Below are 22877 nucleotides of genomic sequence, written 5' to 3'. Positions count from 1 at the left end.
TGAGTGTATAAAGGAGGAAGGAGAGGACGTTTGTGGAGGGTGTCTGGATGTACGGAAAGGGGTGAGGGCTGATCGTATAAAGGAAGAAGGAGAGGACGTTTACAGAGGGTGTCTGGGTGTAAGGGAAGGGGTGAGGGTATAAAGGAGAGGAAGTTTATGGAGGGTGTCTGGGTGTAAGGGATGTGGTGGGGGTGAGTGTATAAAGGAGGAAGGGGGATAAGTCTGAGGAAGATGTTTACAGAGGGTGTGTCTGTCCGGGTAAGGGAAGGGGGCGATGGGGAAGTGTGGGGGGCTGTGTGTGTGAGGGAAGGGATGTGCGATAACATAGTTGGGGGGGGGGTCTGAGAGGACGGCTCTGAGCGCGGAGGAGCGGGCAATGTGTGTGGGGAGCCGGTGGGGGCTGTGACGTGCGAGGGGATAGCTGTCAGGCTCTGTGGGAGGGGATGGCTGTGAGCCTGTCAGTGTGGGCCGAGGGCCTCCCCTCCCCGCCGCTCTGTGCCTGCGCGGTGGGCTTACGCTGGGGTATTTACGGTAAGGTGGACGCGGCGGCTGTGGCAGCTCCGTGTCAGGTGATCTGAGCCGAGGAGCCGCCTGGAGTCGGAGAGGAAAATGCAAGATGGCCCGACGGGGCCGTGAGGGGCTCCCCGCCGCCCCCTCCCCGGCCGGACCCCGGCAGCGCAGGGCCAGCGGCGAGCGCTGAGGCCAGCCCCGCCGCGCTAGAGCCTGTCCCCGGGAGGGGCACCGAGCCATGGGGCTCTGCTACAGTCTGCGCCCGCGGCTCTTTGGGGACCCCGGTGGAGGCGGCTCCATCTCCAGCGCCGCCTCGGAGCCCGAGCAGCCCGCAGAGCACACGGCCCCCCCGCCGCAGCCGCTCGGAGCCCCGCGGGGAGGCAGCTGCTGCGGGCAGCCGGGGGCCGGGGGCTCGCTCCACCCTGCAGACAAGCCCGGGGGAGAGGCGGACGGGCCGCCGCCGCCGCTGCTGCAGCTGCAGAACGGAGGCGGCAACGGGGCGGCCCCGGAGCGGCAGCCGCTGCCCAAGCCCGGCGGCAAACAGCCCCGGCAGCCGCCTCAGGCGGCCGCGCTGCAGAGACCCTGGGAGAAGCTGCGCCTGGAGGAGCGGGAGGCGGAGAAGGAGGCGAGGAAAGTCAGCAAGAGCATAGACCGGGCGCTGAAGGAGCAGAAGCGGGAGTACAAGCAAACGCACAGGCTGCTGCTGCTGGGTACGTGTGCAAGGGGGAGTCGGGCCGCCCCCGCGCAGCCCTCGGCCGGCAGGTGCCCAGCCGGGCTCCCAGCCAGCCCTTCTGGCGTCCCCCATAGTCCCTCCTTTGTCTCGTCCTTCTCCTCCTCTCCCCCTTTCTTCTCCTCTCTACAGCTCTGCTTCTCCCTCTGTCTCCCGCCTTCTTTCTCCTTTCCCCCTCCCCCAGGTTGCTGGCCCTCTCTCTCCCCCAGCCAGGTTTCCACCTTTTCTTCCCCTGTGTCCACCTCCCAGGGTCTTGAAATGGTTTTGCGATGGAGAATTTGATTTGTAACTAGCCCTATAAAAGGCGAGCTGCTCCACCCAGGCAGCAAAGCAGAAGTGATGTGGAGATTGGAACGAGCAGGCTTCATTTTCAGCTGGGAGGAGGAGGAGGTGTGCGTGGTATGCGGTGTGTGTGTCTGTGTTGTCTAGCCGAAAAGTAAACGGCGCTTGTGCTGGCATCTCAGGAATTCAAAAATCAGATGCATGGAAGATGAAAATGGCTTTTGAATAAAGAATGTGATCTGTCAAAGAGCCTCCTCTTTGCTACTTTTGTGGAACCACTGATGGCTTAATAGGAAGTGGTAGTACGGGCTTGTAGCTCGTAATGAGCATACTGCTGTAATGCTAGGAAATAATGGGCTGGTTATTTTAGGGAAGGTCTAGGGCATATGAGGGAAAGTAATTCGGCATGGGTATGTATATTCTTTAGCATATACTTGTTCCAAAGATAGTGGTTCACTTACCTATTTTCAAGAGGGGGGGAAAACCCAAAACCAAACAAAAATACAACCCTGCAAGGTGACTTGTTTTTTCGGAAATACTATGTGCTGTTTGCCATTTGCTCTTTACAGATATTAGTTAATAGTCTTCTCTAGAGGCTTAATCGCAGCTAATACCCCTGTGGTTTTTATACTGTAAGTGTATCTAATACAATCTAATTTCCTGCAGGAAATGGAATAGTCAGACTGCAGGGTTTTTATGTGTGGGTTTTTTTTTTTTTTTTTTTTTTTTTTTTTAATGGTCTAAGGGAAGGGGTTTGGGTGCCTCCTGAGCATGACCACTAATTTATGTTAATGTTGAAATACCTTTTTTGGGGGGGTAGGGGTAGGGAAGTACAAATATGTGTTGTCTTGTGTGTTGGCTTGGATCTCTGTAATGCATGTAGAGTGTGGATAGGTATATTTATTTATACAGCTGTACTTTAACTCATTCCTTCATTTGACTTTAGGGGGCGGGGGGGACGACAAAACAATGTAATATGGCAGTCTCCAAGATACTTCCTTATGTTAAGGTGTAATTCATGTTTACCAGAACAGTATCACTCAAATTCTAAAAATAAACTACAGACTTGATTATTGTCTGGAAGTTTGTAATATATAGCACAGCTGGTAATTATAGGGGGAAATTCCTACTGTTTGGAATACAATACTCTCTATAAAAATAAAAGTGGCCCATACCACACGCTTTACCAGTTCAACTTCAATGCTTAAGCTTTAAAATTTATATCCTATTAAGATACATTGATGATTTATTTTTTTATTTTCTTTCTGATCTGTAAAACAGTGTGGTTGATACCAATGTGGACAGAAGAAGCAGTTGTCCCTGAACAGTGGCCTGCCTCTAAAGAGCCATTGTTTGAACAAAAGGTTGCTGGCAAATAAATGGAGTTAGTGTGTGGTCTTTTAATGTGGAGGCATTAAATAGTAGACCAGAGAGACACAAAGCTCTTCAAGAAGGATACAATATTTTTTTTTCTCTTCCCCCACCCACTAAGCTGCTACCTATACTAAAAATATTAGCTCAGCACTTCAAAAACCTCAATAGTAATTATAGTCTAATCTGCAGCTCTTCCTGTTCTCAAATTAGGGAAGGGGGGATGGTATGTTGCTGTCATAGGCCCCAATCCAGCAAAGATTTTAAGTATGTGCTTAATTTTATGCACTGTGATGCCCCACTGTAGTCAAGGAGACTACTTGCAGCATGTAAAGTTTAGCATGTATGTAAGTCTTTTAGGATCTGGGCCTAAGAAATTGGCATTGTTTCATCGCTCATTTGGGACAGGTAAAGCTGCAGGAGCCTTGTGTTGCTATCGCTGCTCAGGTTCTGCAGCAAAGAATAAGTGAGAGGAGCTTATGTCTAAATTAATAACTGAAAAAAATCAGCTTTCTAAAAAGTCTCTGTATATCAGAGAAACAGTAACTGGCAAAACACTATTTCTCCTCTTTGCAGTTCATTTTTTCAGATATATAAAGTAAATTGTTCAAGCTCTGTCTGATACATCGTAACTTCTTTCCTTGTATATTGTTGTGTGGATAGAAAATCCTTCTTTATAAAAGGACGCTATCAACTTGAAATATGGCCTACTTTAAAATAACTATATATTTTTCCTGCCCCTGATGTCCCCTCACCAAGATACTTGCTTTTACATTCACCTTTTCCTATTTAAAAAAATACTCTCTTCTGCTGTGTGAAAAGGAAATGGCCTAAGCAAGAGAAACCCTAACAGTAGCTAGATACAAAGTTCTGTCAGATACACATGGGAAACAAACAAAATAGAGAAATATATTCCCCTATTCTTTCATTTATAGTAATCATGTATTGTTTTTAAAAACGTCTGAAAATTGTTTAAGCCCCTTAGAGATAATAGCAAGGTGGGTTTTTTTTTGTTTTTGTTTGTTGATAATTCTGAACAAATGCACTAGGGATCTCATTTTAACATTAATTCCTGGGTCCTTTAATGAGGTCCACACCTGTGACCCCCTTGTTCCTCCATGTAAATGCAAGGGATCACGGGGCTGGAACCAGCTGCAAGATCAGGGTTTAAATTAATTACTTTTTAAGGGGTCACTGTCCTTCAAAAATTGAAAAAAGGTGTGAGAAAGAAAAGTTGCTTGCCAAACTAAACTTGAATAAAATAAATAAAACTTTGTTTTATATAGCTCTTCACATATTCAAAACAATACATAAACATTTATTTTTTTCTATGTACATTTTGCACTAGAGGCATGCAGCCCTATTGTATGCAAAAATTCTTAACATAGAAGAAATTAACTGAAACCAGTCAGAGACTTCTGTCATTAGATATGTAAATTATGACTGCTGAAAGTCTTAAATATGTATGTTTAACTTTTTTTTTTTTTTTTATAATTGCAAAGCTTGTATGTGTTGGTGGATTTTTTTTTTTCTTTAACATTTTTATCATGTTGAAAAAATCATGGCCACCTTGAGCCTTTCAGTAGATAAACTCATCAGCATTTTTAATAGTTTAAACTGTAATGTATAATTCTGAAACTGTGTTGGGGATTGTGGGATAGGGGTAGGATCATCTGGGCATAGCTCTCCAAATTAATGTCCTGCCATTGTGGAGGGCTCATGCATTGGTACACCTCAGTTCCTCTTGTTCTTTGCCTGTGGCACATAATAGCTTGTCTCCTGGGGTTTATAATACTTTGATCTAATTCTGATTGCTGGGCTTACTGCAGGGATGGCTGTGCAAGGTTTAGTGGCCTCCAATGTACCTGAGATCAGATTTGATTATCTGGTGGTTCATTCTGCCCTTAAACTTTGACTCTCTGAAGATGTCTTATATAAAATTTCAGACACGTTATGTGATGTCAATTTTATTTTAAATTGGGAATGTTATGATTGGTAACTGAATAAAGTAACTTATAAATAGAACTTTAAATTTGATTCTTTTATGTACCATTAGTCATTTGTGCATGTTTATTGAGTTATTTAATCACAGAATCTCTTTTGCTCTCCATTTCTACTTCATTAATGGAGAATTGAAGGCTGTGAGTTCTCACCCACATCATTGTTCTAAGGGGTTATTGACACATAAAGTTGCACTAACATAACAGTTGTAATTACACCTCTTGTCGTTTTTTTGCTAAAGTGGATTGATTTAAATCACAGTTTTTTGTTTTTTTTTAATCAAGCTGGAAACATTGATTTAAATTATTGCTTTTAATCTTGTTTTGCGTTTGTACTTTCTAGCTGTTTTCCTAAAGTAAGTTCATTCTGTTTGGTTGGCATAAGGATTAATACATGCTGATTTACAACCAAATATAGCCTTTACAATAAAGATGGTGATACTTTTTACTTTCCAGGAGAATACATTATATCTATACACATTTATTAAAACAATTATATAGCTTTACATAGATTTATTCAGATTATCAGTTTTTACTTTTTTAAAAAATGATGAATGGTGCATCGCTTATTTACTAGGCAATGATTTTTATGGATGTTTGTCAAGCCGTGTTTGAATTCCAATTTCCATCCAATTAAAAATGTACAGAAGCAGCATTTTAACATTGGATTTTTTTTATTTACATAAAACTACCATAAACGTGCTGGATACACAAGAAAACAAAGTTGATCAAAACACATTTTGTGTTTAAAACTGATTAAGCAATAGTATTGACATAGGTATTGAATTGATGGATTGTTTCTGGTCACCATGGGCCAGGTTTTCAAAGGTATTTACGTGCCCAAAGATACAGATAGATGCCTTGTGGGGTTTTCAGAAATGCTTAAATAGCTTAGCTGCCTAACTCTCAGCAAAATCAATGAGTGTTTGCATCCAATCTGTATTTTTGGGCACCTAAATACCTTTTTAAAATCTCATAGACTCATAGATAGATGCAAATCTGTAGATATCTGCTCTATATCCATGGATATCCACAGACAGTGTTCGCGGATCAGGTGTGGATACAGTGTTTGCATCCATGCAGGGCTCTACTCATAGACTCGAGGGCCGCAAGGGACCATCGTGATCATCTGGTCTGACCTCCTGCACGTTGCAGACCACAGAACCTCACCCGCCCATAACCTCTGGCTAAGTTACTGAAGTCCTCAAATCTTGATTTAAAGACTTCAGGTAGCAGAGGATCCACCACTTTGGCCTAGTCTACACTATAAAATTAGGTTGATATAACTACATTGCTCAGGGGGGTGGAAAAAATCTTTAATTCCTGGAGACTCCAGGACAATCCTGGAGGGTTGGCAACTGTAACCAGAGAATCCTCCCATCCATATATGTAGCATCTGTATAGACAAGCCCTCATTCTAGTTCAGACCAGGAAGTGACCCAGGCCCCATGCTGCAGAGAAAGGCGGAAACCCTGAGGTCTCTGCCCATCTGATCTGAGAGAAAATTGCCATGTTCAGGGTCAGGAAGGAATCAGTTAGACCCCAGCTAACTGACTAGTAACTGTCATCATCTCCCACCCAGTTTTTATTCATATATTGGAAGAGCAAAAACAAGCTTTCCTGGTTTTTCAACTCTGAATTCGTTCCTCAACTTTGAAGGAAACTAATCCAAATGAAGAAAATGTTCTTTTTGCACTTGTTAGCTAAACTGAAACCAAGTAATTAAGGAAAAAGCTTTTCTGCACAACAGAAACTGAAAGCACTTACATTTGGAAAAAAAATTGTAAATACCAGTATTGATTCAGTTGTAAAGACTGAAAATAATATAGATATTTATTTAATGCGGTACCTGACATTGTGCTATCTTTATAAATCTTGAGTTAACCTCAGACCCCTTGATTCTGTACATAATTAAAAAAGCAGCACTCTTTAACTCATTAAAATTTGGATGGGGGTTATAGATGCAGCATTTTTTTAAAGAGAAAACATGAAATTAAATCTTTTTTTAAATAAAAAAAAAATATTTTTAAAGTCTGTAATTGTCCACCTTCTTCTTCAGCGCAAATATAGGTGCGGACTCTTATTGTTAAGCCAGAAGTTGGCCCCTCTAGTACATGCCTGCTTAAAAACCTCTCTGACTGTATTGTTGTGCTTGTAATAAACTTCTGTACTACTAGAAAGTGATAGCATGTGCTGTAACTGAATTAATTGGAGCATCATATCTGACGTTCTGTGGAATATCAATCACACATTCTTGTTGGCAGAGCACTGACTGTTGTTACTAGACTAATGATCTTATTGTTTTGTGCTGATAGATTCAGGACCCATTGTATGTAGGCAATTATAATACAGACCTGAACGTACAAGTGTCAGGAACAGAATTTCTTAAGTCTCTGAGTTAAAGGTCTGTTATGTATTTTACCATCATATTAAAGCAAATGGCTCTTAAAACAACCAAATCTTTCATGTCATTCTGACATCTTACCAAATGCTGTGCTTTACGATCTTATGCTAAGTGCGATACAAACACAGGAGAAGAGGGAAGAGCTTACAACCTACCTGGAAAACGCACATAAAAAATTTAAAAAAAAAAAAAAAAAAAAAAGGCCAATAAGCAGTGTGCTCAGGACAGTGATAGGTGCACAAATTAATTAAAAAGAAACTAAAATCATGTGCAAGCTGCTGAAACTGATTCTTGATCTAACCATTGTTAGTTTCTCTTTTGCTTTTGGCCACTGATTACTTGTACTCAACCCTTGCCTAATTATTAACCTATTTCAAACTTTTTTTTTTGCCTGCTTTTCTTTAAAAAAAATTTTTTTAAGTCTTCTCCACTCTTAATGAATGTGGAAGGGAGCAGTAAGTTTTGGAGAATGTGTATCTGCTCTGAAGAGACAGATCCTACAATCATCAGAGTATGCTATGGATTCAGACTTCTGTATAGTAGTTTCCTAAAAATGTCAAAATAGACATTTGGTAGAATTGATAAGTTAGCATGAAAATCTGATGCACTATTGTATTGCTTTTTATATAGTTTTCATTAGCTCAGACTGTAAAGTGGATTTAAAATATTTAAGGGGGTGTTCTGGGATTTAAATTTACATCAGGCTTACATGTTATAGAAGAATGATTCAGGAGAAGAGGGCTGTTTTTTTTTTTTTTTTTTTTTTTTAAGGTATGTTTTAAAACTTTCCGCTGTCTAATAGAGGCCCTCATGTGGTATTTCAATCATGCATATATTTTTCCTTTTAGATGTGTCCAAATACAGTAATTGTAATGTTTATAATACTCCATAGTGCCTTTTTCATTCTAGCATCATACTTCATAAATTAAACTGCCCCACATTTTTGAGGGGACTTTACAGAAATTTATCATACAACTTCTAGACTTAAATTGATATGAAAGATAAGTAAAATAAGCTTTCAGGGCAATTCTCTGATGAGAAACTCAGCACCCGGGCCAGCTTGTGGGAAAGAGGAAGTGCTGAAATTTTTATTAGAGTGCTTTCCACGGTTCCTTCTTATCAGCCTCTAATGATTAGGTGCCTGATAAACTTGAACAACTCAATGCATCATGTGGGTGGTGTAAGGAAGGAATAATTTTCTTCCCTGAACCTCCTGACTGCAATGGTATAGGATATCTTTTCTCAGTCTTTCCTTCAACCTTATTTTGGTGGTATATGCCTGTGAATAGTCTATTTGTTTGCCTCTGCTGCTGATCATTGCTTTCCCAAGCAGCAGAATGACATGATTCTCTTCAGCAGCTCTACTTGGTCTCTAGGTTCTGAGTAGCAGCAATGAGACTCACCAGTTTTGCTAACTTCCTTCTGTTGATGCTGAAGTCCTGAGCAGAGGCACTTGAGCTGTCTGTAGTCAGCTGAAGTTAGCATTGCATCATTTAACATTTAGAAAGCTTGATTTCCACCTATAAAGAAATAAGTATTCTTTAAAAGGAAACAAACAGCTGAAGAAATTGTCACTTTACACAGGATGAATGTATTTTTCATGCTCTATACATATTGACTCCATTTTAAACATGAGTAAACTGAGACACAGAACAGATGCTTCTTAACCAAGATCACACTGCAGATGATGACAGGGTCAGGACTAAAATTCTAAAATCTCAATCTCCTTCTCTGACCATACAGGGTTCTATATCAAGTAGAGAATGTACTTCATTAACATTTTTTTTAAAATAAAGCAAACAATAATCCCTTTTTGCATTGTGTAATAATCCTCCTTTTCAGTAAATAAAATTTTCAACTTTGAATTGTTTGTTTTTGTTTAAATGTTGTAGATAGAAATGCTGAAATAATTCATTTGATGGAACAGTAATACCAGCCAGTATATCTTTAATTCCACAGACAGAATGTCTCTGTCAGTCACAAGCTTGTTTTCTGTCTCATGACCTGTAATTGTTTGCAGCATTATGAGATTGAACATCTTACCTTAGTGCCCAAAGGAAATTGTTAGAACAAAATTTTCTTAAGACAATAAGAGGCTTAGCCTTCATCCCCCACCCCACCCCAAAAAAGCCCCACAGGGTGGGGAAGGGAAGTAGGAAGTTGAGGCTAAATTTAGTTCTGGTGTAAATCCACTTATTTCCCTCAGTTGCTCTAGATCAGGAATGAATTTGGCCTTTGTAGAACAATTATTTGAGACAATCTAATATTTACCATCTGCCATAGCTTATACTTCGTTCTTATATTTTCTCAGTTGAAAACAAGGGAGTGAAGGATGAGAATATCTGTAAGAATATCATTGCAAAGCAAGTTGATCAGCAGTGATTAATATTCTTTTAATATTGCACATGTATATGTTAAAATCCTTTTTATTCCGCTTCTGCACATAAGACTGTAAAGTTACAAGGTCAGGGATTTAAGATACTTTACTTTTTTTCTTAATAAACTGCATTAAGCAGATTGTCTAAGCAGAGATAATTCACTGTTTGTATGAGGCTTCAAAGAGTGGGATCAGAACTGATAGGCAGTATTAAAGAAATTCTGTATTTCTGTTCTCAGCATTTTTTGTCTGCCTGTATGATGTTTAGTCTTTGTGTACAAACCATCAAAAGACAAGACCCAGTCTTGGAATGTAATAACATCAAGGCATGACATTAGGAAATATCTTCCAGTATAAATGTTTGATAGTCATTTTGAGGTGTAGTTAAAGGAGACGATCAACATAAATGTTTTTAAATTCACTAAAAGTTCCAGTTATGGCCAGAGCACTCTAAATAACCTGTCTTTTGATTTTGTTTTTTATTTTTTAATTCTAAGGCTTTTTCTCTTATCTGGTTGATGTTTTATAATTTAGACATGGGAATAGTGACACTATTCATTTAAATACACAAAGTAAACAAATGGGGGGGGGAATAGGGTGTGTTTTGGTAACTTCTTTCAATTCTAGTTATATTGGGTGTTGAAATTTTATAGCAGATGTGAAACTTTGAAACAAATGTTTGGGGATGGTTGAGTTGATAGTGTCTCTCTAAGAAGGAAATGTGTTTCTGAGAAACAAATTCAAGATCATTGTCCAACTGGCCTCTTAAAACTGTGAGGAAGGAAAACATTCCATTCATGGTATGGTTTAGTACACACAGTAGAGATAAGCAACAAGCTTGAGAATATTTGCAGTAACAATAAATCAGAACATGATTCTCTCTGCATAGCGTTTCTATTGTAACCGTCAAAGAGAAAATCTTTGGTAATATATGTGATATATTCCATATCTCATTTCTGAAACATTTTGATAGGATAATAAGGTTTTTCCAGTAGGAAGAATGAAGTCTGTAATACATTGCAGAAGGCATAGACCACAGAATCTTGTCCTTTGGAGCACATGTAGCTTAATATGGAGCAACTTGCTTCCCCCCCCCCCACTTTTTATCTTCTTTAAAAAGTGGGGTGAATTTTGCACAAGGTGTTAAACAACTCTGCTGCAACATAACCTCTCCAGTTATGGAGACCCATTCTTTCTGTGACCTTAGAAGTGAGTTTAGAATAGGCTTCAATGGAATTTGGAGTTAGAATGCAGTAGCTTTATGATGTAGATTTCTTTAAGGAAGATCAGTGAATATCAGATGTGTGGCATTAAGATACTTGCAATGTAAAATAGATTTTTGCAACAGGAGTGCTGACTGACTAGACTTCAAAAGTGTTCTAGAATATCCCATTCCTACATGTCAGAGGCTTCAAGCTTCAAAAATCCACTACACGCAATCAGTGATGAGGGAAGTTGATTCCCCCCCCCCCCCCAAATGTTGGACATTTGTGCTACAAAATGCAAGTGTATGCTGTTGTAAGTGTCTGACTGGAAACATTGAACCTGTTATGGGCTTGCTATTTCTTGTCCCATTTTAAAAATGGGATACCCTTGGCTATTACTATTGTTTACATCCTTGTGATGTGCTTGGAATTACACAAGACAAATGGCAGGGTTTTCTTTTTTTTCCCTTCATTCTCTACCTGCACCCTCAGGTATATAGTGTCCATTTCAGTCTTGTGCTGGTCAGTTCAGGCTTCTGAGTGTCATGTTGATGGATTTGACTGCTTTCTCTATTCTTCAGTGTAATGTTTCTCTAGTTTACCCTCTTTCTCTTTTCTGATGGTGTCTATATTAACTTGTCATAGAAGTCATGTTGCATCCTTGTTGTATTTGGATTTTTTAGTTGTGCACGGTCGACAGTCTGTCTTCTTTTAACCTTCTTCATCCTCTTTAACTTCATCTTCAAATTAGTGAGGGTTATGGTCACTGCCCACATCATCTGCTCCAGGAATGGGGATGGTAGACATGAAGGTGGCGTAGCAATCCTAATGTCAGTTGAAGCAGAGCAAGCATACTGACTAGGTGGGAATCAGTCAAAGAAAGCATTATCAGAGCTCACTTTCAGACTAGATTTTCCCTCCCAAAACTCTGTCATACAGTGCTATACACCAACAAAAAAGCCAAATGAGGAAAAAGATGTGTTTTATGATTTGTTAAAGGATATGTCCTCCAAGATCCCAAAATATATCATAGTGACTGATTATTTTTTAACTCAAAGGTTGGAAGTAACAATGATGGGTTAGTGAGGCAGAGGCTTGGACATGAACCAAAATTGTGAACGATTAGTAGAAATTTGCAGTTTGAACAACCTAGTGATAAGGTGGAACAATATTTCCTCAAAGAAATCCATGGTATTACAAAAAACAGTTTCCCTTCCCTGAAGAACTTGCAACCTAAAAGACCTCCGTAGAGAAGACAGGACACACTGAGAATATGTAGACAAAGGAATAACTTGTTCATTCATATGTACTTTGTAGATCTGGAACTTTTGGGCATCGTAAAATATAATGTATTTAGTACAGGTACATTGGAAAATGAATTTATTGAGGAAAATTTCACGTTTGTAGAAGTATCTAATTGTTGAGGTATTCAGTCAGCAAACTGAACGATGAAAGTACTTGGACATAAAATGTGTGCAGTATTCATGCTCATTAGCTGTGGCTGTCACTATTACATTACTATTGTAATGTGTCTCACAAAGTCATGGATTGACTTCATAACATAAAATTAAGTGGTACAATGCACTAACTCTAAAAGGAAATAGTGCCAAAATATTGGTTTTAGTAGATACTCTTATTGGCTAAAACTGGAAATTTTCAGTGATTTGTGCAGAGCTTGTTGGATCAGATCCAGTGAAATGTGGGCATTACTTGTTTTTAAGCTTGGCAGAATTTTTATTTTTTTAGAATTTTAATGGATAATATAGACTTATTTGTAAACACTTTTAAAATTTTAAATTTCCTCAGTAGTCCAAAATCATGGGTTTTAAATATTTATTGTATTCATTTTAATTTTCACAGTTGTAGGAAACTAAGATAGGATTCAGACAATTTATTGAATGACAGATATTGAGAATCAAAAGTTAAAGCTTTATTTTTGTAACAAGCCTAACACAATCTAAATCACAGAATTTTGTCCAGTCCCACAGCTAGGAGGTTGGAGGCTGAGGGGAGAGAATCTTGGGCCTTTTTTTTTTTTTTTTAATGGGTATGGGAATGCATTATTATTTTGCTAGAACCAGGAGATGATTCCAGATTTGCTCTTTAAATTTGAGTTTGTCCTTATTGTAGTACAAACCATTGAGCTGCCCAAGTTGGTCTTTGGAGACGCGCATGCAATGTTTGTCTTAAACTTTTCTGAACAGAGTGATCTTTCCCCAGACACTGACATTAATGGCACTACAAGTGTATGTAATGCCACACTGGACATGAGAAGCAATGACTGAGTTTCCCCCCTTCAATATTCAAGTGCTGTTACACTGCCATCGCATGGTGCTTCCCTTATCATGTACGAATCAAAATTATGGATGAACTCTTCTTGCAAGGGAAAATACGCAATATTTTCATGGTTGCTAAAATTGTGTGACATCTGAGCCTTGACAAATGACTCAAACACTATATAGTTGGCAAAAAGAGATTCTGATCCATAGAGTCTGTCAGGTACATTGTAGGATATGACTGCCTTCAGTTTGCTTTGAAATTCTGATATAAAAGGATGCATTCCAGATTAAAGGAACTGCCTTTTTGAGCCAGTTAACTAGAGTTCCATGTCTTTTTAAGGCATTATCAACAGCAAGAGCAACTTGTAAATTTCACAGAAGCCTGCCAGCATGCAAGTCACACCCTGAGTGTCTGTGTGTAACTGCAGCCTGCCACCCATACTTGGGTTACACTCTGGCTCTCACCAGCCTTGGTTATACTGCAGGGTGATCCGAACACACCCCCAGTCCTAGATTTTTTTCCCCCCCACAGAAATGATGTACTGTACTACCCAGCCCTCTCCTGCACAGTACAAATATTTTAAATCCGTTATTCCTTTAAGGGACTAATCATCTTATTATCTCAAGTAGGTATTCAGACACTTCAATTTAAGCACACTGGATTAGATAAAACAATAAAATAAGTGTATTAACTACAAAGAGATTTTAAGTGAGTACAAGTAATGAGCAAGGCTACTATTTAATCACAGGTATTTTTAGTAAAAGTCATGGACAGGTCACGAGCAAGAAACAAAAAATCATGGCCCGTGACCTGTCCATGACTTATACCATAAATACCCTGATTGAATGTTGGGGGGAGCCTGCGGCACCAGCTGCTGGGGGGGGCGTGGGGAGCGCAGCCTGCTCTGGCCCCCACTGCTCCCAGGAATGCTGCTCAGGCAGTCTCCAGGGGCAGCCTCATCAGCCACTGTTCAGGCGATTTCCCAGGGCCAGCTGCCCGAGGCTGCCAGAGCAGCGGGCAGTGCAGCTGTTCCCTAGAGCTGTGTGTGGCAGGGTACCCCGCAGCTCCTGGCCCCCAGGGGCAGCGGGGGAGCCCCAGAGCTGCAGGTAGTAGGGGTACCCCACAGCCCCCGGCTGCTGCAGCTGTGAGTGAGAAATTTACATCTTGGCAAACAGATTTACTGTCGTCTGAACCCCAGCTGGAGATGATTCTCAAAGATGAGAAATGCTATAAGAAGGGAGAACAGAGTCTGTAAATCACCTCTCTCCCCTCATCTCTATTCTCAGCATCAACAACATTTGAAAGACACAGGAAGCATCATGAACTGGGGGAATGGTCCTGGCTGAAGATATTTAGCCAGACTGCTGGGAGCATGTGGTGAGAGAGAACTTTTTGCTTCAAGTTCACATAGCTTGGTAAGTTAAGTATTAGTAAGGGTAAGATTTTTGTCATGGTTATTTTTAGTAAAAGTCATGGACAGGTCACAGAAAATAAACAAAAATTCATGGAAGCCTGTGACTTGTCTAGGGGCAGAGGGGCAGCTGCCAGCTCGAGCTCCACCGCTGCAGTGGGGAGGGGACTGACTGCTCCTCCAGCCCCACCTCTGTGGGCAGCGGGGGCTGAAGCGGAAGCCATCATGGAGGGCCATTCAAATCACAGAATCCGTGACAAAATCGTATTCTTGGGTATTAGTTTGCATTTTACCTTTTATTTCTTGGTACCAATTCTGACTTTTATGCCTCATTACTTGTAATCACTTAAACTACAGAAAGATAGATGTTAATAAACTTGTTTTATTATTTTATCTTAACCAGTGTGTGGTTGGATTGAAATATTTGGAAACTCCGTTTGAGATAACAGGGTTTGTGCATATCATTTTCTCTTAGTGAAATGATGTACTTCCTATGAGTTTACACTGTACAAGGCACCCATTTCTGGGCACAAGTCTGGGACTGGGAATTTGCTGGTGTCACTGTGCAATGTAATTTAGGAATGGCTGGATAGAAACACTCAGATAATTCTGCTCGGGGTGATAGTCTCTAGAATGCACAATGTGTAAACAGACCAGGAGTGGTTGTTCTCACAGTGAAGCAGTGTAAAAGGCACCCCAATTGGAGAGTTGAAGGGACACCACTGTTAAACTGTCCAGATTGCACTGTGGGGAATGTCACACCCGCATACAGTACTAGTGCATTTGGGCCCCCACCTCAAATGTCGTCATTGCATTCATTTTCCCCCCTGAACTTTAACCTAAAATCACTGTTGCATTAATCGGATCTGCAGCTCCAACACAAGATCACTTGTTAGCTCAGCCAGTAGAGCAGGCCTGCACAACTCGTAAAGCGGCAAGGGCCATATTACTCCAAAGAAAATAACTGAGGGCCGAAACCCCCCCAAGCGCCACCAACCCCCGCCCCCAGCGCCACCCAGCTCCCCCTGAAACACCACCGCCGCCCAACCCCCCCCCCCCCCCCGCGCACGCCATCTGCTCCACGGAATTAAACCCTCTTCCCCAGCGCTGCCCCACCGAAACAGCAGTATTGAACCTCGGGAATATGTTATAGCGGCCCCTACGGTAGTATAATTAAGGTAAAAGAAAAATGCGGTGCATTCAGGGGAGTAGGCAGAGTGAAGGTGAGCTAAGGTGAGGGGGTGCAGGAAGTAACGGGGGGGGGGTAGAGAAACCACTCCCCACTCCAGCTCACCTCCGCCGCCTCCCCCGAGCGCCCTGCCGCTTGGCTTCTCCTCCCTCCCAGCCTTGCTACGCGAAACAGCTGTTTTGTGTGCAGCAAGCCTGGTAGGGAGGGAGAAGAAGCGGAGCGGTGGCGGCGCGCTCAGGGGAGCAGGTGGAGGCGGAGCGGAGGCGAGCTGGGGCAGCGAGGGCACTTTTTTCCCATGCCCCGGAGTCGGCACCTATGATGACCGGCGCCAGAATGCTGCCCCTAGAAATGTGCCGCCCCAAGCACCTGCTTGTTTTGCTGGTGTCTGGAGCCGACCCTGGGAAAGGGGGTGGAAGCAAGACCAGATCAGTAGAACAGGTCAGCAACCAACTCACCACTCGCCTCCTCAGCTCCCTTGCCCCGGCTCGCCTACTCACCCCCCGCCACTGCCCGCCCACTCGCCTCCTCGGCCCTCCAGCCTCCCGGATCGTCTACTCATTCCCTGCCACTGCCTGCTCGCTCACCTACTCAGCCCCCCTCCCTCACCCGCCGCTTGTCTACTCACCCCCCCCCCCGCCCGCGGGCCGCACAGTGAGCCCATCTACTCAACCCATGCGGGCCGCACAATGAGCCCACGCGGGCCGCATGTGGCCCCCGGGCCACATGTTGTGCAGGCCTGCAGTAGAGTATCAGGCTCTTAATCTGAGAAGCCAGGGTTCGAGCCCCTGTCTGGGCACTTAAGTTGTCTTGTGTGCCAAGAGCCAAATGATTCCTGGGGGTCCAGAGCCACACATGGATTCCCAGACGATATGGCAATTTCCTGGAAAGGTCCCTTTCTCTTGCTCCCCCTGAGTGATCCTGGTTCAGGTGCATGGCCAGCTTCATCAGGAAGGTATTCTGGTCCTGCCAGGAGGCTGACAAGAAGGATGAGCCCCCTGCTTTAGGGGAGGCCACTCTGTTGCTGAATGACTCCTGCCCAAGAATGGTCCATGCATTCCGAGCTGGTGACTGATGGAGCAGGCCATCGCACAGAGCTTGTGCAGTCTATTTAAACTGAATCCTGCTAAGGTTAGTTATTCTATAGATAACTTGCAGAAGTAGCCGACATTTCATACTGTTCATACTGTTGCTTTGTTGCTTGAAAATCCCCCATTGTAGTTCCCCAGTATTCTTACAAACTGAAATAATTTTGGTGTAGGTAGAACTGTCCATCTTCCTTTGATTGAATATCTTAGCCAAATAATTAATAAAAAATGTGTGCGGAAGTGAATCTGAAAAGTGGTTGAGGCAGCCATTTTTTATCTAAAATTTAATCAGTTGAGTTTTGTTTTGCAAAACTAAAATTGAGGCTGGTATGGATGTGGATTGTAATTTATCTGACTCACCATAGCTGAAGGGGCAGCAGAAAAAGGTAAGTTTTTGACCCACTTCTTGTTGATTACTTCCCCCGCCTTCTCCATGGAAAAACCTTAGAAACAGTAGTTGCTGTTTTGCATTATTCCCTTTCTCTGAAAAAATCTTCTCTAGCACAGCTTTTTGGTTTAATTTAAAAATTAAAATTAATAAAAGTCTGCTGTTCAGTGTTTTCGAATAGGAGTTGAATATTGTTCAGTCCATTCTGTATTATGAAGCTGTCAAGATAACTTCCCTTATGACATGTTACACTTTACTTCTGGTGTGCTAAGGCCATTCTCAGGTCAAATGGTGTAGCAATAGTTCTGTGAGTGCTACAACTGTAGATTTCACCTGCTCCTTTACCAGCCTGCTCTTTCCTAACACTGCCTTCTAGTTCACTGTCCAGCCAATTCATGGCTCTATTGGCTTCCTTTTCTTCATCCTTTTCTTTTGGTGCCCCTACTCTACTTAACACCTACCTTCAATAAAAGGGTTTATTTACACAGTAACTTTTAACCAACTTAAATTATACTGAAGTAGGGCACTCTCTCTCTGAGAGAAGAGAGTCCACAGAGATTTGCACAGAAATAACGAAAGGTCTGAATGATAATAACTAACTTTTCTGTCCCATTACAACATCTTATTTTTCTTTGATTTAGAACTTCTCATTACCTGCAGTCCACTTTAAATCAGTTGGTGTGTAGTAAATTACAGGAGCAGGTACTTCTGAGTTGGTGCAAAAGGAAATGCTACAATAGCTTTCACAAACCATATGGTGTCACTGGGAACAAAGTGCTATGGAGCATAGGCTTGTGGGAGAATATCCCATTTTATAGCTTGCATTGATAGCTGGAACCAAGGATGTCTAACAAAGGGAGTTCTGTCAGTATAACTTTGTCTAAATACACAAGTTGTACCACTTGAATTACATCCGTATAGTAAAATATCACACCGCTAACTGAAATAGGTATACCTCTACAAAATCTGTAGACCAGGCCTAAGCTGATAGATTTCTATGGTCTTCTTAGCAAGCCTATCATACCAGTCTTGGAAAAAAGTTTCTATACTTGATGTAGCTTAAATTATTTAAACCTTTTTGTTTTTAAAGGTGCTCAAGCATAAGAAGTTAAAGAATCAGATTACTGAGCTAGGTTCTAATCTTAGAGATGTCTAAAGAGGAACTTTTTTCAAAGATGCACTGAACAGTTAAATAATTCTGTACTAGTTGACTGAAATCTCTTAACTCAGCTATTCACACATTATCAAATAGGACGTAAACTATTTAAAAATCTATCCTGTTTATTCCTTGTATCCACTGATTCTTCATTACAGGATTGCCCTTCTCCACTGAGGGAGGGAGGTGGTGATGGGACTTGAAAAAGTTTTCACAAATGGGAAACATCACTAAGGACTGCAGAAAAACACACATGGCCATTGGAAGCTTGAGTACTAATTCTTATTTTGAGAAGTGAGTGTTAATTGCTCCTTGGTTTAGTTCTTGCTTTCTATGTTTAACTTTTGACTGTGGGGAAAACATTGTGTTCTGTTTACATTCAGTGAATTTAGCATTCCTAAAAGGTGCTAGCTTGCTAGCTCTGGAAACTGGAGACTTTTGTTTGCATAATGTGCACAGTTGAGGCAGTTCAAGCTCACTAATTGCCTCATCTTTGATACAGCCTTTGCCTTCATTGGGGAGGGGGGGGAAGGTGTGTTCTTAATGCAAGGTAGCTACCTCCATGTAGAATCTTAGTGAAGACAAGGCAGGTTGTAGTATTCACTTGTGTGAAAACTAACCTGCCTTCTTGTCACTAGGATTTTACATTGAGTTACGGAACTTGTAGTAAGAACACACTTGGCGCCCGGGGGTACCGTGTTGTGGACCCCAATTTAGGTGATATCCTGCATGAATGGGTTGTAAAAAAATTATGAAGTCGTTGTTACATTTTACAAATGTGGTATTCTGTCAGGGGAGTAGACTCATGTAGGATATCACCTAAATCTATGTTTTTCCCCTACCCATAATTAAATCCAGATTACTCTCACCCCCCCACGTCACTCTGGACAATACCCATAGCAAGCGTGTACAGCAAGTTCAGGTAGTGCCCATCCATTATAGTGGAAAGACATATTGTGACTTTGGGTGTTTTGGGACATCATTCAAAGAAGGCAGAGTTAAGGTTGCACCAGGATATATAGTGTTGAATGTTGCGGAACTTGACGTTCTGGAAGGGCACGAGCTATCGCCAGGCAACTGTAATTCTGTATTAATAAAGTCTTTCACCATTTTATTTCCTAGGGTTTCTTTTTGTTTTTTAAACAGAAGTCTTTGTTAGTAGGAGTTAATGGCGATTTATGCAGTTGTAGTTCTTACCTAGATTTGCAGTTGGTGTGCTATTGTGGCTAGGCAATAATGAGCAGACCTAACTTTTATATAGTTCTTTTCAGTAGTAAAAAGAACCATACATTATTACCTCTATTTTACAGATGGGAAACTGAGGTAGAGAGAGATTAAGTGATTTGTCCAAGGTCAACTAGCAGGCCAGTCTGGCAGAGTTAGGAATAATCCCAGTTCAGTGTTTTGTTTTTGTTTTGTTTTTCCCCATTAGGCCCCATGGTTAAGTGATTCCTCAGTTCTCTTGCCCCCACATTTTGTCATAATGGAATGGGGAATAATGGCCATACTTTGAAATGTTTGCAATGTGTAGTGGTTAAAAGAGCCATTGAGTGAAATCTCATCCATGATCTGTGTCCCAAGATCTTGACAGCTTGAATTATGTGGTGGTTACAGTAATTTTAAGTGTGTGACACGGGGTGGCTTGTTTTAGATCACCAAGTGAAAAGCCTTGATCTAAATCATCAATTTTAATCAACTTTTCCATTTACTTCAGTTACTTCCTAAAGAAAATTGGATTCTCAGTGGTTGATATAATCATTAAAACATGTTGATTTACAAATAAATAGTCTTTACACTAAATTTCATACATCTTTTTGCAATCTATATACATTTATTTAAGCAATTATATAGTTGAATATTTTCAAACATTTTTAGTATGTTTGTGTAGTGAGGCAGACAGGCCTCCCTCCTCTGGGGTGAGTGAGGGAGTGTTACATGCCCCTTGGAGGGCAGAGCCTAGGCTGGCTTGTCTCCCTTGCCGGAAGGACAGGGGCGTGGCCAGCAGTATAAAAGACCAAACCCACAGCCCATTCAGGGGGAAGCCTGCATAGGGGAAGGATGTCCCGCCAGTTCCAGAACAGCACGGAGCAGATCCCCCACCTGGCTCGGCCCATGCCCCGGGCGCGGACAACAAGTGGCCCAGAGTGCCCGCCGCCGCTTACCCGGAGGAGCCGGACAATGACTGGACGTCAGAGGTACCCACCCCAGGGGAGGCAGGAAGTGGCCCAGGGGCAGCCGCCGTAGGGCTGGCTGCAAAGCCCAGAGCCCCAGCATCGGCGCGTTGCGGCTGGATCCCCGCCGACCCCGGGGCAGCTGATTCTGCCCCTGCCAGGGCCCTGGGCTGGGACGCGGTGGAGTAGGGAGGGCCCGTGTCCCTTTGCCCCCCCCACCAGGTGGCTGACCTTCGTTCCTCTGCAAGGGGCTCTCGCTCTGAAGAGGAGTGGCCCCAGCCCCTTAAGAATGTTGTTTGCTGACTGCCTGAGCCCTGCAAGCCCAGGTCCCAGCCTACCTTTTGAGACTGTAGTGTTTGCTGGCTGCCTGAGCCCCGTCCAGGCTATAGCCAGCCCCTTAAGACTATTGTTTGCTGGCTGCCTGAGCCCAGGCAAGCCCAAGCTCCAGTTAAACCGAGATGAGCTTGGAGGTGGGCTACCGCCAACCCTTCAGTGACCTCCCTCCTCCAGGGTGAGTGAGGGAGTGTTACAGTTAAAAAATGGTGAATAATCTATTGCTTATTCCCTAGAGGATTAACTTTTTGCTCATGACTTGTGTCAAGCTGCATTAGGATGGTAACAGAATTTAATTAAACACATGAAACAGCATACAAAATTATTTTTATTGAACAAAACAAGCCCATAATATAGTATGTAACTTATTGTGCAATATTTATAAAGCATTACCTCAAAAGTTAAATGTTTTCTCCCTGATTGTTTATAGTATAAAGCAGGCGTTAATTCAAAGTTTTTGTAGAGGCTCTTTGATTCAGCATATTTTTTTTCAATGTTTTAAGAGAAGATAGTAAGTTTCGGCCTTAACATAGTTTGTATTAAATTCAGATTTCATTTTAAACGTGTTTATTTTTAAAAAGAAGAAATTAATTATAATCTAAGTAACAAAATAAAAATACTATTTCAATCAAAAAATCTTTTTTTTTTTTTTTTTTTTAAATCATTGATTTTTATCCACCCTGGTGGGAGAGAAGATGGATTTCTCTTTTTCCTTCACCTGCTTCACCATCCATTTTCCACAACATGTAGTCCCACTGCCAGCACTTTCAGCTCACCCTCTCTTTCCCATCCCATTAAGCCATTAGTTGGCACCGTAGAGGCCATTAACATGTAAGATGTTGATCCTTGCTGTCTCTTGCCGTCTGCTACGGTATACACATCAGACAGCAACTTACTGGAGGGCTGACTCGCACACTTTATGTAGTGTGAACTGAATGCTAAGCTGGATCCCTCGTTCCCATTAACCTCCTACCCCCCAGCTGGGACTCCTTCCTCTGTTTCAACAAAGCTTCTCAAGGCCCACTCAGTCTGCCCCTCTTCTAAACTGGGCCCTTCCCTCACACTCTGGACTTCCTTCCCCATTCCACATGCCGGTGTTGTGTATCTTAATTATTTTCTGGGTTTCAGATGTAAATTAGCATTATCTTCAGGCACCACACATATTTTATGTGGGGGGGCAAAGAGAGGGGTTCAAACACCCCAAGAGGAGCAGGGTTCCCCCCCCCAATCCCAGAACATGCAGTGGGCAGGGAGAGGGGCTCAGGCCCTTGCAGTGGGGTAGGGCTCCCCCAGGTCATACTGGACACACAGGGAAGGGGATAATTCAGGGCTGACAACCCCTGTTTCCCCAAATCCCCAACTACCTTTTGGTACCCTTCACATTCTACAATCCTTCCCACTAATTCCAACCACTCCCTTTACCTGAATACCCAACCTCTTTTCCTCCTCTGCAACCTATTCCCATTTGTCCCCTTCCCTGTAATACACCATCACTTGAGGCAGACCAAACTCTTCTCCCCCTGTTACTACTACCACCTACTCTTGCACTCTCTAATCACCTTTCCCTTGTCAGTTAGCATTGCGTGTGTAATTTATTTTCTTTGCAAACATACACCTCTACCTCGATATAACGCTGTCCTTGGGAGCCAAAAAGTCTTACTACGTTATAGGTGAAACCGTGTTATATCGAACTTGCTTTGATCTGCTGGAGTGTGCAGCCCCACCCCCCCCAGAGCACTGATTTACCACGTTATATCAGAATTCGTCTTATATCAGGGTAGAGGTGTAGTTTGAGTGCCTTCTTTATTATCTGCAGTATCCAAATGACATTTCTCCAAAATAAGAGTAAAAAACAGTCAGATTTTTCTCCAATATTTGTAGTTCGTGCTCAGATTTCTGCCCAGGGTGGGTTTCAAACTTCAACATTTGCTAGAATCTGTGACTGCAATGAAATGCTGGTGTGTGGTGTGGTTTTTTTAGGGCTT

The 22877-nt window shown here is 42.1% G+C and overlaps 1 protein-coding gene across 1 annotated transcript in view; it reads left to right on the top strand.

Annotated features, from left to right (window-relative positions):
* Positions 1-480: 480 nt before the first annotated feature.
* The window catches only part of GNAL (G protein subunit alpha L), a 322167-nt gene continuing 299770 nt past the window's right edge, over positions 481-22877 (top strand). Inside the window, exon 1 of the mRNA XM_034762589.1 lies at positions 481-1220. Coding sequence (XP_034618480.1) covers positions 749-1220 — 472 coding nt within the window. The 5' untranslated portion in view covers positions 481-748. The remainder of the gene's footprint in view (positions 1221-22877) is intronic.

The sequence above is a fragment of the Trachemys scripta genome, chromosome 2 (assembly GCF_013100865.1).
Source record: "Trachemys scripta elegans isolate TJP31775 chromosome 2, CAS_Tse_1.0, whole genome shotgun sequence".
NCBI lineage: Eukaryota > Metazoa > Chordata > Testudines > Emydidae > Trachemys > Trachemys scripta.
The sequence above is the reverse complement of the archived record's forward strand: the minus strand, read 5'-3'. Positions and strand labels throughout refer to the sequence as shown.